Here is a 14564-nt window from a genome sequence, read left to right as displayed (position 1 = left end):
TCACCCAACAGGTATAATTAACAATTTCCACTTCATGCCAAGTCAACTTCAGACGATTTACTGAAAAAATAAAGAAAAGGTAATCCAAATTAGTAATAAAAAGAACTTCAATACAGAAGCATACCTACTTCAGTATGTTAACGAGCTAACTCCCCAGTTGACACTTCGCGACAATTTGGGTAGACGGCCGATCCCGTCACTTGTCAGGGTACGACTTCTTGCGCTTTTAAATAGAAAATAACAAATATCTAGACGGGTTTGATCAGTCTTCACAGGTAGCTAGTCTTCTTGATAAATTTTCAAAACCTGCTTTCTAAGTAACGGCAAGATTTATGTGTCCGGCAGTCAAAGAGCCCGGAAGAGGCTCGCAGAATGCGATCACACCTGCGCCCTCTGTTTAGTGTACGCCCTACACTCGCCTTCACCAGCTACCTCTTTACGACTCGCGGGCCGCGTAAACAGGCAGATGGCAACTATTCTTGTGCTAGTGCGCATTTAACTTATCTACACCATCAGTTAATACACTGTACAGAAAATTGGAATAGAGATCAACGTAAAAATCATTTCCGCTCTTTTTATTGCTCATGAATCCCACACATTGCATGTTGTTCCTGCATACAGTGAGACCATCAGACGTGGTGGTCCAGATATCTGTACACAACGGTACCTCTAATACCCAGTAGCACGTCCTCTTGCATTGATGCATGCCTGTATTCGTCGTGGCATCCTATCCACAAGTTCATCAAGGCAATGTTGTCCGAGATTGTCCCACTCCTTAACGGCGATACTGCGTAGTCCCTCAAAGTGGTTGCTGGGTCACGTCGTCCATAAACCCGCCCCTTTCAGTATCTCAGGCGTGTCCGATAGGGTTCATGTCTGAAGAATATGCTGACCACTATAGTCGAGCGATGTCGTTATCCTGAACGAAGTCATTAACAAGATGCGCGAGATGGGAGCGCGAATTGTCGTCAATGAAGATGAATGCCTCTCCAATTTGCTGCCGATCGAAGGATGGCCTAATGGTCGGAGGATGGCATTCACGTATCGTACATCCGTTACTGCGCCTTCCATGACCGCCAGCGGCGTACGTCGGCCCCACATAATTCCGACCAAAACAGCAGGGAACCTCCACCTTGCTGCACTCGCTGGATAGCGTGTCTAAGGCGTTCATCCTGACTGGGTTGCCTCCAAACACATCTCCGACGATTGTATGGCTGAAGGCACACGCGACACTCATCGTTGAATAGAACGTGATGCTTAACCTGACCGGTCCATTCGTCATTTTGTTGGGCCCATCTGCACCACGCTATGTGGTGTCGTGGTTGCAGAGATGGACCTCGCCATGGACGTCGGGACTGAAGTTCCCCATCTTGCAGCCTATTGTGCACAATTTGAGTCGTAACACGACATCTTGTGGCTGCAGGAAAAGCATTATTCTACGTGGTGGCGTTGTTGTCAGGGCTCCTTCGAGCTGTAATTCGTAGGTAGCGGTCATCCACTGCAGTAGTAGACTTTTGGGCGGCTCGAGCGAGACATGTCATCGACAGTTCCTGTCTCTCTGTATCTCCTCCATGTCCGAAAAACATGGATTTGATTCACTCCGAGACGCCTGAACACTTCCCTTGTTGAGAGCCCTTCCTGGCAGAAAGTAACAATGTGGACGCGATCGAACCACGGTACCAACCGTCTAGGCATGTTTGAATTACAGACAACACGAGCCGTGTACTTCCGTCCCGGTGGAATGACTGGAACTGATCGGCTGTCGAACCCCCTCCGTCTAATAGGCGCTGCTCACGCATGGTGGTTTACGTCTTTGGGTGGGTTTAGTGACATCTTTGAACCGTCAGTCTGTGATACAATACCCACAGGCAACGGCATCTTCAAGAGTTCTGGGAGCCGAGGTGATGCAAAACTTCTTTTGACCTGTGTAATTCGCAACCTCTTCAAGGTTAATCCGATGTGTATGAATATGTAGTAGTGTCTCGGCTCGTGGACTGATACAGATGGACTACCTGACTAATCTCAAACTTTAGAACTGAATATAACGTGCAAAGATCTTACCGGTCGCCTTGCATGTGATATAGATTGTACAAAACCATGGATCCATAGCTTAACACTTCAAGGCATTGTACCATGAATTTAATGGCTGACTTCGTTGTAACAAGGAAGGACACGGCACTCCCCACAGATCAAATCATGCCACTGACTGCTGGCTATCGGCTCACGAAAGATTAAATTTCGATGACGTGGGTGAGCTAATAGTTCACGAAAGTATTTCAGAGAGAGTTGTAAAATAAATAATACAGATAAGGTTGCCTTCCATTCGGAAAGCGACTGCACTCGGCGGTTGTTATGTGATTTATAAATTATAGAGCAATCAATCGTCTTTTCTTTTTGCAGTTTTTATTAAGCAAATCCAGATTTCGGCTAGTGCTTAACCATTACCAATGCATTATTTGCTAGTCTCGACACATGTCAGTTTCCTGTTGTTGGGGCGCCACTCACAGATCTTTTAATACTAGCAAATACTGCACAGGTAATGGCAAGGTACCATCCGAAATCAGGATTTGCGTAGTAAAACCTGAAAACAAGAACGACTGATTGCGGCGCCTGTGATTTATAACTATTACAGATCTTGAGAAAGTTAAGATAAGCGGCGAGCAAATGCCGGCATCTGTGGCCGAGCGGTTTTACGCGCTTCAGTCCGGAACCGCGCTGCTAATATGGTCGCAGGTCGAATCCTGCCTCGGACATGGGTCTGTGTGATGTCCTTAGCTTTGTTAGGTTAAGTAGTTCTAAGTCTATGGGACTGATGACCTCAGATAATAAGTTCCATATTGCTTGGAGCCATTTCGATTTTGTGATCAAATGAAGGATCAAACAAACAGGCACCGTTCAAGTGTATATGGTGATGATTAGTTCCGTAGATGTAGTTATCACTGCCAGATTTTCAGTCTATGTTGTTGATGATGATGATGTTGTCTTCAGTCCTGAGACTGGTTTGATGCAGCTCTCCATGCTACTCTATCCTGTGCAAGATGCTTCATCTCCCAGTACCTACTGCAACCTACATCCTTTTGAATCTGTTTAGTGTACTCATCTCTCGGTCTCCCTCTACGATTTTTACCCTCCACGCTGCCCTCCAACGCTAAATTTGTGATCCCATGATGCCTCAAAACATGTCCTACCAACCGATCCCTTCTTCTAGTCAAGTTGTGCCACAAACTTCTCCCCAATCCTATTCAATACCTCCTCATTAGTTACGTGATCTATCCACCTTATCTTCAGTATTCTTCTGTAGCACCACATTTCGAAAGCTTCTATTCTCTTCTTGTCCAAACTAGTAATCGTCCATGTTTCACTTCCATACATGGCTACACTCCAAACAAATACTTTCAGAAACGACTTCCTGATACATAAATCTATATTCGATGTTAACAAATTTCTCTTCTTCAGAAACGCTTTCCTTGCCATTGCCAGTCTACATTTTATATCCTCTCTACTTCGACCATCATCAGTTATTTTACTTCCTAAATAGCAAAACTCCTTTACTACTTGAAGTGTCTCATTTCCTAATCTAATTCCCTCAGCATCACCCGATTTAATTTGACTACATTCCACTATCCTCGTTTTGCTTTTGTTGATGTTCATCTTATATCATCCTTTCAAGACACTGTCCATTCCGTTCAACTGCTCTTCCAAGTCCTTTGCCGTCTCTGACAGAATTACAATGTCATCGGCGAACCTCAAAGTTTTTACGTCGTCTCCATGAATTTTAATACCTACTCCAAATTTTTCTTTTGTTTCCTTAACTGCTTGCTCAATATACAGATTGAATAACATCGGGGAGAGGCTACAACCCTGTCTCACTCCTTTCCCAACCACTGCTTCCCTTTCGTGCCCCTCGACTTTTATGACTGCCATCTGGTTTCTGTACAAATTGTAAATAGCCTTTCGCTCCCTGTATTTTACCCCTGCCACCTTTAGAATTTCAAAAAGAGTATTCCAGTCAACATTGTCAAAAGCTTCTCTAAGTCTACAAATGCTAGAAACGTAGGTTTGCCTTTTCTTAATCTTTCTTCTAAGATAAGTCGTAAGGTCACTATTGCCTCACGTGTTCCAACATTTCGACGGAATCCAAACTGATCCTCCCCGAGGTCCGCATCTACCAGTTTCTCCATTCATCTGTTAAGAATTCGCGTTAGTATTTTGCAGCTGTGACTTATTAAACTGATAGTTCGGTAATTTTTACATCTGTCAGCACCTGCTTTCTTTGGGATTGGAATTATTATATTCTTCTTGAAGTCTGAGGGTATTTCGCCTGTCTCATACATCTTGCTCACCAGCTGGTAGAGTTTTGTCATGACTGGCTCTCCCAAGGCCGTCAGTAGTTCAAATGGAATGTTGTCTACTCCTGGGGCCTTGTTTCGACTCAGGTCTTTCAGTGCTCTGTCAAACTCTTCACGCAGTATCGTATCTCCCATTTCGTCTTCATCTACATCTTCTCCCATTTCCATAATATTGTCCTCAAGTACATCACCCTTGTATAAAACTTCTATATACTCCTTCCACCTTTCTGCCTTCCCTTCTTTGCTTAGAACTGGGTTGCCATCTGAGCTCTTGATATTCATACACGTGGTTCTCTTCTCTCCAAAGGTCTCTTTAATTTTCCTGTAGGCAGTATCTATCTTACCCCTAGTGAGATAAGCTTCTACATCCTTACATTTGTCCTCTAGCCATCCCTCTTTAGCCATTTTGCACTTCCTGTCGATCTCATTTTTGAGACGTTTGTATTCCTTTTTGCATGCTTCATTTACTGCATTTTTATATTTTCTCCTTTCATCAATTAAATTCAATATTTCTTCTGTTACCCAAGGATTTCTAGCAGCCCTCGTCTTTTTACCTACTTTATCCTCTGCTGCCTTCACTACTTCATCCCTGAGAGCTACCCATTCTTCTTCTACTGTATTCCTGTCAATTGTCCCCTTATGCTCTCCCTGAAACTCTGTACAACCTCTGGTTCTTTCAGTTTACCTATCCATTTCCATTTTTAAATTTTCTAACCTACCTGCCCTATTAAGGGATCTGACATTCCACGCTCCGATCCGTAGAACGCCAGTTTTCTTTCTCCTGATAACGACATCCTCCTGAGTAGTCCCCGCCCGGAGATCCGAATGGGGGACTATTTTACCTCCGGAATATTTTACCCAAGAGGATGCCATCATCATTTAATCATACGGTAAAGCTGCATGTCCTCGGGAAAAATTACGGCTGTCGTTTCCCCTTGCTTTCAGCCGTTCGCAGTACCAGCACAGCAAGGCCGTTTTGCTTAATGTTGCAAGGCCAGATCAGTCAATCATCCAGACTGTTGCCCCTGCAACTACTGAAAAGGCTGCTGCCCCTCTTCAGGAATCACACGTCTGTCTGGCCTCTCAACAGATACCCCTCCGTTGTGGTTGCACCTACGGTACGGCCATCTGTATCGCTGAGGCACGCAAGCCTCCCCACCAACGGCAAGGTCCATGGTTCATGGGGGGGGGGGGGGGGGCAGTCTATGTTACCATCTTTAAAAATATGATGTTAATAATAATTAGGACGGGGTTACTGTCATGCTTTCATCCGTAGAACGCCAGTTTTCTTTCTCCTGATAACGACATCCTCCTGAGTAGTCCCCGCCCGGAGATCCGAATGGGGGACTATTTTACCTCCGGAATATTTTACCCAAGAGGATGCCATCATCATTTAATCATACGGTAAAGCTGCATGTCCTCGGGAAAAATTACGGCTGTCGTTTCCCCTTGCTTTCAGCCGTTCGCAGTACCAGCACAGCAAGGCCGTTTTGCTTAATGTTGCAAGGCCAGATCAGTCAATCATCCAGACTGTTGCCCCTGCAACTACTGAAAAGGCTGCTGCCCCTCTTCAGGAATCACACGTCTGTCTGGCCTCTCAACAGATACCCCTCCGTTGTGGTTGCACCTACGGTACGGCCATCTGTATCGCTGAGGCACGCAAGCCTCCCCACCAACGGCAAGGTCCATGGTTCATGGGGGGGGCAGTCTATGTTACCATCTTTAAAAATATGATGTTAATAATAATTAGGACGGGGTTACTGTCATGCTTTCATCCTAGTTGTTCATTCCAGTAAAACGAATCCATCGGCTGTTGTTGATCCACTCATTACTGTTGCCACACTGGTGTAGTGGCGTGAGGTGCAGCGCTGGACCGCCGTATTCTACTCGAGGGCGAGTAGTCTGTGCAGTAAGAAATCAGCACCGGCTCCAGGCACTGCAGCGCACTGGCACCAGTGTTCGCTGAGAGGCTGCGTTTAGCACCGTCATTTTTGGACGTGTGATTTTAAGTGTGCCGCGGTGTTCTGTTTCAGACGAACTGGCGTGCAACGTGTGCGACCGCACCTTCTGCAACGCCCGCCAGCTGGCGCACCACCAGGAGAAGAAGCGCCACTTCGCGTGAGTACATATCAGCTGCGCTACTCTTGCACTGTGCCACGACAGAGCCAATGACTGTGTACTTAGTGCATGTCTGAGATTAGTACCCTCACACGCAGCTGTGCCGTTCGTTCTGAAATACACTCATGGTCGTAAAAAAAAAAAGCGGAGCACCTTGAACGACTAGAGACAGCACGTTATGTTCACAGGACATGTACATTAGTATATTCTGCAGAAGAAATGAATGTTTCTGTCACTTCGGTTCAGCAAGTTCCCTGTTGGTTAGTAGGCACCGCGTCAGCCATGGGCCCTGATAGCTTGTTCCACATGTGATGGCTTCGACGCGTATAAGGCGCGAATGGCGTCCTGTGGTATGGCCGCATCTTTTCGAGTGGCGACATGTCTGGTGGGGTTGCGGGCCAGGGCAAATGGCTGATATACTGAAACCAAGAAGGGTTGTGTTCATGCAGCACCATGTGGTCCTGCATTGTCGTGCTGAAAAATGGCGCCTTGGGTGTTGTGCAGAAAGGGTGTGGCTATGGGTCGCAGGATGTCATTCACGTAGGTCACACAGGCCACAGTGCTCTGGACACATAGCAGCTGTGATTTTTGGGTAGTACCCAATAACACCGCAGACGTTAAGGCCTTGAGTTGGAGCGTTATGTCTTTCTCGAATGGAGTCACTGTGATGTCGCTCCCTCCTGTCTGCGGCAAACCAAAATGTGGCCATCATTTTCAAACAAACAGAACCTGGATTCGTCCAAAAGCACTACCTGATGCTATTCCTGTCCTCGGCGACGTCGTTCCGTACACTGTTGCCGTCTATCCTGTTTCTGCACACTCATCAAAGGTAGGAGGAGAAGTGGACGACACGCGCGTAACCCAACTCGTAATAAACGGCGACGGACTGTCACACACGATACTGTACGATGTCTTCCACTGTTGGTACAGAGCTGAGGAGGATGCAGATCTGTCGTGCAATGCCATTCGCATAAATGTCGATTTTCTCTTCTCGTGGGAAGGGCGGAGGGGGGTCATCTGGGTGGTACAACCTGATCCATTTCGTCGTTTCTATGACCTCCCGTGAAACATTCTGCATACACCTGTTGCACTGCCGAAACACTTATTCCCACACGAGCAGCAGTTTCTCCGGATGGATGCATCACATTCCCTCATACCAATAATGCGTCCTCTTTCGATTTCACTGATTTGACGGTACGGTTCGCCCACACGTCTGCAAGGCATCCTGCACGTCTGCTCATGTCACACTGATCCATTACCTTCACTTGTAAGTAGGCTGTTTAGGTTGGTAACGTCACGTAGCGCTCTGTATCAAAATCACTGACTGTGCTGTGTGCAGTCTGTGGCTGGTTTGCATTGTTGGAATATTTGCTATTGTAGTGTTGGGCAGTTGGATGTGAACATGACGACTTTTGAACACTATTAAGGTAAATACATTGTTTGTTCTCTATCAAAATCTTTCATTTGCTAACTGTGCCTATCAGTAGTTAGTGCCTTCAGTAGTTAGAATCTGTTATTTAGATGGCAGTACTGGCGCTTGCTGTATTGCAGTAGTTCGAGTAACGAAGATTTTTGTAAGTGATTCATGGAAGTTATAGGTTATTGTTAGTCACGGCCATTCTTTTGTAGGGATTATTGAAAGTCAGATTGCGTTGCACTACAAATGTTGTGTGTCAGTTTAGTGATGATCAGAATAAGTAAAGAGAGAAATGTCTGATTATGGTTTTGCTCAGCTGTTTGAAAAAAAAAATAGCATAAGGGGTTAACCAGTACAGTAATTGATAAATTTTTCTAATGGGAGGTTTTACGGTTTTTGGAGACAACGAGAGGCGCAGGCACATTTTACCGGTACGTGGTGGTGAGCCGAGATATCAGTGTTGACTTCGAGCCCACGGGTCGATGTGACTCAGATGCTATCATTTCTGCCGAATATACTGATGTACATGTCCTGTGATTATGAACATCCTATATCCAGTTGTTCGAGGTGTTATTTTCTTCTGAAAACGAGTGTGGGTGACAACATCACGTTGTCATGGTGAACGTTGTGTACAAATGTCTGTTTCTGCTATTTTGGGGTTCCAAATGCAGTGATAATCATATAACATTAAATAACTTACAGTAAAAGAAGTTTATTTCACCTAAGGCATCTTACCTGAGCTTCAAACTCTTGTTGCTTCACCACAGTCAACAGCACAATTTTTTTACTCAACATGATTAGGGTTTTAGGGGAAAGGTTGGTACCGCCTACAGGAAAATTAAAGAGGTCTTCGCAGAAAAGGGAGGCAGATGACGTAGATGAGCCAAGATAATGCGAAAAGAAACAATACCCTAGGAGCACACCACATTCCGTCAGGACTGCTCGTAGCCTTGAGAGAGGCAGCCATAACAAAGCTCTTCCGTCTGATGTGTAAGATGTGTGGGACAGGTGATTTTAGGAAGAATATCTATGAAAACCTCGTGATCCCATTTGTCTATGAAAACCTCGCAGTTTCAGTGGCCAGAAATTCCATTAACAAAGAGACATTTAAAAGTGCATGGATTTTTCTAATCTGTCAATAACTAGGCTTCTAGAATATGGTTACATTTGTAGGAAATTTGTCTGTATCAGTTTACATTATTTTTAACAGACTGTTTTTGTTTCTCCTGTAATATTCAACAAAGAGGATTTGCGAGGTTTCCGTTGCCTACCATCGATATAATAATTCAAATTAGAAAGATAGCAGGTGCTTACAGGTTTGAATGTTACCGAAATATCTGTTGAATAAGTCATGGTTGTAAAATACTGTTCCTTACAGAAGAACGGAAAAGCTGGTAGAGGCCGACCTCGGGGAAGTTTGAATTCCGGAGAAATTTAGGAACATGCAAGACAATACTTACCCTACGACTGATTAAGGAAAGGCAAACATACGTTTGTAGCATTTGTAGACATAGAGAAAGCTTGTGGCATGTTGACTGAAATTCTGAAGATAGCAGGGATAAAATACAGGGAGCGAAAGGCTATTTAGAAATTGTACAAAAGCCAGAAGAATCAAGGGTCATGAAAAGGAATCAGTGGTTGAGAACAGAGTGAAATAGAGTTGTAGCCTATACCCTATGTTACATAATCTGCACAGTGAGCCTGCAGTAAAGGGAACCATAGAAAACTTTGCAGTAGAAATTAAAGTCCGGGAAGAAGAAAGAAAAAGTTTGAAGTCTGCCCATGACATCGTAAATCTGTCAGAGACGGCAAAGGACTTGTAACAGTAGTTGAACGGAATGAAGAAGGTCTTGAAAGCAAGATATAAGATAAACTTCAGCAAAAGCAAAACAAGGATAATGGAATGTAGTCGAATTAAATCAAGTGTGCTGAGGGAATTAGATTAGGAAACGAGACACTTAAAGTAGTAGATGAGTTTTGCTATTTGGGCAGCAAAATAACTGATTATGGCCTAAGTGGAGAGGATGTAAAATGTATAGTGGGAATGGCAAGGATACCGTTTCTGAAGAAGAGAAATTTGTTAATATCTAATGTAGGATTAAGTCCGCCCTGTTAAGCTGAGTGGTTACATGCTTGCCTACCACGCAGTGGCCCGAGTTAGCGATTTTTTCCGCTCTTGCACTGGGTGTTGTGTTATCCTCATCATAATCTCATCATCATCTACGCGCATATTGTCCAATGTGGCGTCACCTGAAATAAGGCTTGCAAGCCGGCTGCCGAACTTCCCCGGAGGGGGCCTCGTGGCTAACAATGCCACACGATTATTTTTTTCATAGATTTAAATGACAGAAATACTTTTTTGAATGTATTTGTATGGAGTGCTGCCACGTATGAAAGTGAAACATGGACTACACAATTTAGACTAGAAGAGAATAGAAGCTTTTGAAATGTGGTGTTACAGAGGAATGCTGAGGTTAGATGGGTAGGTCACGTAACTAGTAGGCAGATACTGTACGGAATTGAGTAGAAAAGAAACTTGGCTCACATCCCGACTAGAAGGAGAGATCGGTTGATAGGTCACATTCAGAGACATCGCGGTTCTAGGCGCGCAGTCCGGAACCGTGCGACTGCTACGGTCGCAAGTTCGAATCCTGCCTACGGCATGGATGTGTGTGATGTCCTTAGGTTAGTTAGGTTTAAGTAGTTCTAAGTTATAGGGGACTGATGACCACAGCAGTTGAGTTCCATAGTGCTCAGAGCCACTTGAACTTGAATTCTGAGACATCGAGGGATCAACAGTTTAGTGCTGGAGCGAAGGGTAAGGGGAAACATTGTAGAAGGAGACCAAAAGATAAATACAGCAACAGATTCAGAAGGATGTAGGTTGCACTAGTTATTCGGTGGCTTGCACAATACAGAGTAGCAGTCTTCGGACTGAAAACAACAGCAGCAACAGTGGGTTTACAAATATGTGGTGGATAATGAATGTGAGAAATAGCTTAAATATGAAACTTGCTGCTACTGATCAAAGTCAAATACTTCTCTCAATCATGTAACTAGTGTTCAGTTTACGTGGGAAGGTACCCTATTGACAAGGCGTTCTCAAGTACACAAACCTTTTTGTTCTCAAAATGACCTTTATATTTTTCTCACCCCGAGAAACCAGAGGGACAATATATGCGAATAACGTGGCGGCCGGAGGCATATCCTTCGCTTGCAGCGTCGCATGTCTGGGAAGCTGCCTACTTAGGTGTCGACCGCGGTTCAGTAAGGCAGATTATCTTTTCCCCGCTGGTGACCGTTTCGCTGTGGGTTGCAACATGTACGCTCTCCTGCCGATGGAACTCCGAACATTTTGCATTTCTCCACTACATCGTCGATCAACGGAAGTAGCGATATTAGGGACGCTACAATAAGGGTTTACACGAATAATGCAGACTCGGTGGGACAGGGTGAAGTGGGACTCGTTCGATGTCACTACACCAATCCACTCAGCAAGCGAAAGAGTGCGTTTCCAGGACCATTATAGTCTCTGGCGTTTGTAATTTTTGGGGAATTGGAAAATGGAAATTTGTGGTAAGGTCTTATGGGACCAAACTGCTGAGATCATCGGTCCCTAAGCCTACACAGAATTTAATCTGACTTAAACGAACCTACGCTAAGGACGACACACACACCTATGCCCGAGGGGAGGACTCGAACCTCCGACGGGGTCAGCCGCGCGGACCGTGACAAGATACCTTAGAGCGCGAGGCTACCCGGCGCGGCAGTTTGTGGGGAGTAGAATCCGATACTAGGTAATGCCACACCAAACTGATATGGAAACTGCTGCGGAAGCAAAGGGAACTTCACAGCAAACATAAACATAGCCAAAGCCTTGCAGACAAACAAAAATTACGCGGGCTATGCGAGAGGCTTTCAATGAATTCGAAAGTAAAGTTCTATGTACTGACTTGGCAGAAAATCCTAAGAAATTTTGGTCCTGTGTCAAAGCGGTAGGTGGATCAAAACAAAATGTCCAGACACTCTGTGACCAAAATGGTACTGAAACAGAGGATGACAGACTAAAGGCCGAATTACTAAATGTCTTCTTCCAAAGCTGTTTCACAGAGGAAACTGCACTGTCCTTCCTTCCCTGGATTGTCGCACAGTTGACAAAATGGTAGATATCGAAGTAGACGACAGAGGGATAGAGAAACAATTAAAATCGCTCAAAAGAGGAAAGGCCGCTGGTCCTGATGGAATACCAGTTCGATTTTACACAGAGTACGCGAAGGAACTTGCCCCCTTCTTGCAGCGGTGTACCGTAGGTCTCTAGAAGAGCGAAGCGTTCCAAAGGATTGGAAAAGGGCACAGGTAATCCCCGTTTTCAAGAAGGGACGTCGAACAGATGTGCAGAACTATAGACCTATATCTCTAACGTCGATCAGTTGTAGAATTTTGGAACACGTATTATGTTCGAGTATAATGTCTTTTCTGGAGACTAGAAACTACTCTGTAGGAATCAGCATGGGTTTCGAAAAAGACGGTCGTGTGAAACCCAGCTCGCGCTATTCGTCCACGAGACTCAGAGGGCCTTAGACACGGGTTCATAGGTAGATGCCGTGTTTCTTGACTTACGCAAAGCGTTTGACACAGTTCCCCACAGTCGTTTAATGAACAAAGTAAGAGCATATGGACTATCAGATCAATTGTGTGATTGGATTGAGGAGTTCCTAGATAACAGAACGCAGCATGTCATTCTCAATGGAGAGAAGTCTTCCGAAGTAAGAGTGATTTCAGGTGTGCCGCAGGGGAGTGTCATAGGACCGTTGCTATTCACAATATACATAAATGACCTGGTGGATGACATCGGAAGTTCACTGAGGCTTTTTGCAGATGATGCTGTGGTGTATCGAGAGGTTGCAACAATGGAAAATTGTACTGAAATGCAGGAGGATCTGCAGCGAATTGAAGCATGGTGCACGGAATGGCGATTGAATCTCAATGTAGACAAGTGTAATGTGATGCGAATACATAGAAAGATAGGTCCCTTATCATTTAGCTACAAAATAGCAGGTCAGCAACTGGAAGCAGTTAATTCCATAAATTATCTGGGAGTACTCATAGGAGTGATTTAAAATGGAATGATCATATAAAGTTGATCGTCGGTAAAGCAGATGCCAGACTGAGATTCATTGGAAGAATCCTAAGGAAATGCAATCCGACAACAAAGGAAGTAGGTTACACTACGCTTGTTCGCCCAATGCTTGAATACTGCTCAGCAGTGTGGGATCCGCACCAGGTAGGGTTGATAGAAGAGATAGAGAAGATCCAACGGAGAGCAGCGCGCTTCGTTACAGGATCATTTAGTAATTGCGAAAGCGTTACGGGGATGGTAGATAAACTCCAGTGGAAGACTCTGCAGGAGAGACCCTCAGTAGCTCGGTACGGGCTTTTGTTAAAGTTTCGAGAACATACCTTCACCGAAGAGTCAAGCAGTATATTGCTCCCTCCTACGTATATCTCGCGAAGAGACCATGAGGATAAAATCAGAGAGATTAGAGCCCACACAGAAGCATACCGACAATCCTTCTTTCCACGTACAATACGAAACTGGAATAGAAGGGAGAACCGATAGAGGTACTCAGGGTACCCTCCGCCACACACCGTGAGTGGCTTGCGGAGTATGGATGTAGATGTAGATGTAGATGTAGATGTAGAAGAAGATTATATTTAACTTAATTTGGTCCTTCACTTATAGTGTAAGAAACGTTGAAATTTTCGACGACTGCAACACGATTTTGTTCGTTTCATATTACATCCTACAAAATATGTTTATTTTTTATCATTTAGAAACGATATGTTCAACAGACATTAGCAGTCTTTCTTACGAAATTAAGTGTCGAGAATAACTACCACTGTTACGAAAATACTTGATATTTAGCATTATTTCATCCACTGTAAAAGATGAAAAAGAATCACGAATATAAATTTAAATGGAAGATTTTAAAAAAGTTAAATGAAGAGCTTATTAACGACAGAACACATCTGTTTTCGCTCGTATAATGGAATGGAAACTCGAACAAGTTACACATGAAACTTGTAGGTTTCACAATTAACACCTTTACCAACGACTGTGCGAAAGCATGGAAACATCATTAGGCGAGGGTATATGGTACATTATAATACAAAACTGTTTCTTCACGGGAGATGGCCGTTACAGAGTGAACAACGGAGCTCTTAGAACTGCCTCACGGGTTCTATGCGTTACACTGTATGGTTCAAATGGCTCTGAGCACTAAGGGACTTAACATCTATGGTCATCAGTCCCCTAGAACTTAGAACTACTTACACCTAACTAACCTAAGGACAGCACACAACACCCAGCCATCACGAGGCAGGGAAAATCCCTGACCCTGCCGGGAATCGAACCCGGGAACCCGGGTGTGGGAAGCGAGAACGCTACCGCACGACCACGACATGCTGTATCGTAACAGTGCTGTTGCATTAACCTTTCTATTACCGACAACTGCGTTCGACTTTTTAAAAAAATGTCACGTCACGCTCCAGCCCAGATGTGGAGTTTCACCTTACGAAATTTCACCTCACTCACCAACGAGCTGTCATTATAAAGATCACCTCCTGTTGGTTTCTTGATAGTGACTCAGCAATATTTTGACAATTTTATCTATTCTTTT

General features: G+C 44.5%; 1 protein-coding gene across 1 annotated transcript in view; it reads left to right on the top strand.

Annotated features, from left to right (window-relative positions):
• Positions 1-14564, top strand: part of LOC126354400 (uncharacterized) — an 863292-nt gene that overhangs the window by 696320 nt on the left and 152408 nt on the right. Inside the window, exon 3 of the mRNA XM_050004010.1 lies at positions 6383-6467. Within this exon, the coding sequence (XP_049859967.1) occupies positions 6383-6467 (85 nt within the window). The remainder of the gene's footprint in view (positions 1-6382; positions 6468-14564) is intronic.

This window comes from Schistocerca gregaria, chromosome 3 (assembly GCF_023897955.1).
Source record: "Schistocerca gregaria isolate iqSchGreg1 chromosome 3, iqSchGreg1.2, whole genome shotgun sequence".
NCBI lineage: Eukaryota > Metazoa > Arthropoda > Insecta > Orthoptera > Acrididae > Schistocerca > Schistocerca gregaria.
This window is presented reverse-complemented; position numbering and strand designations above follow the sequence as displayed.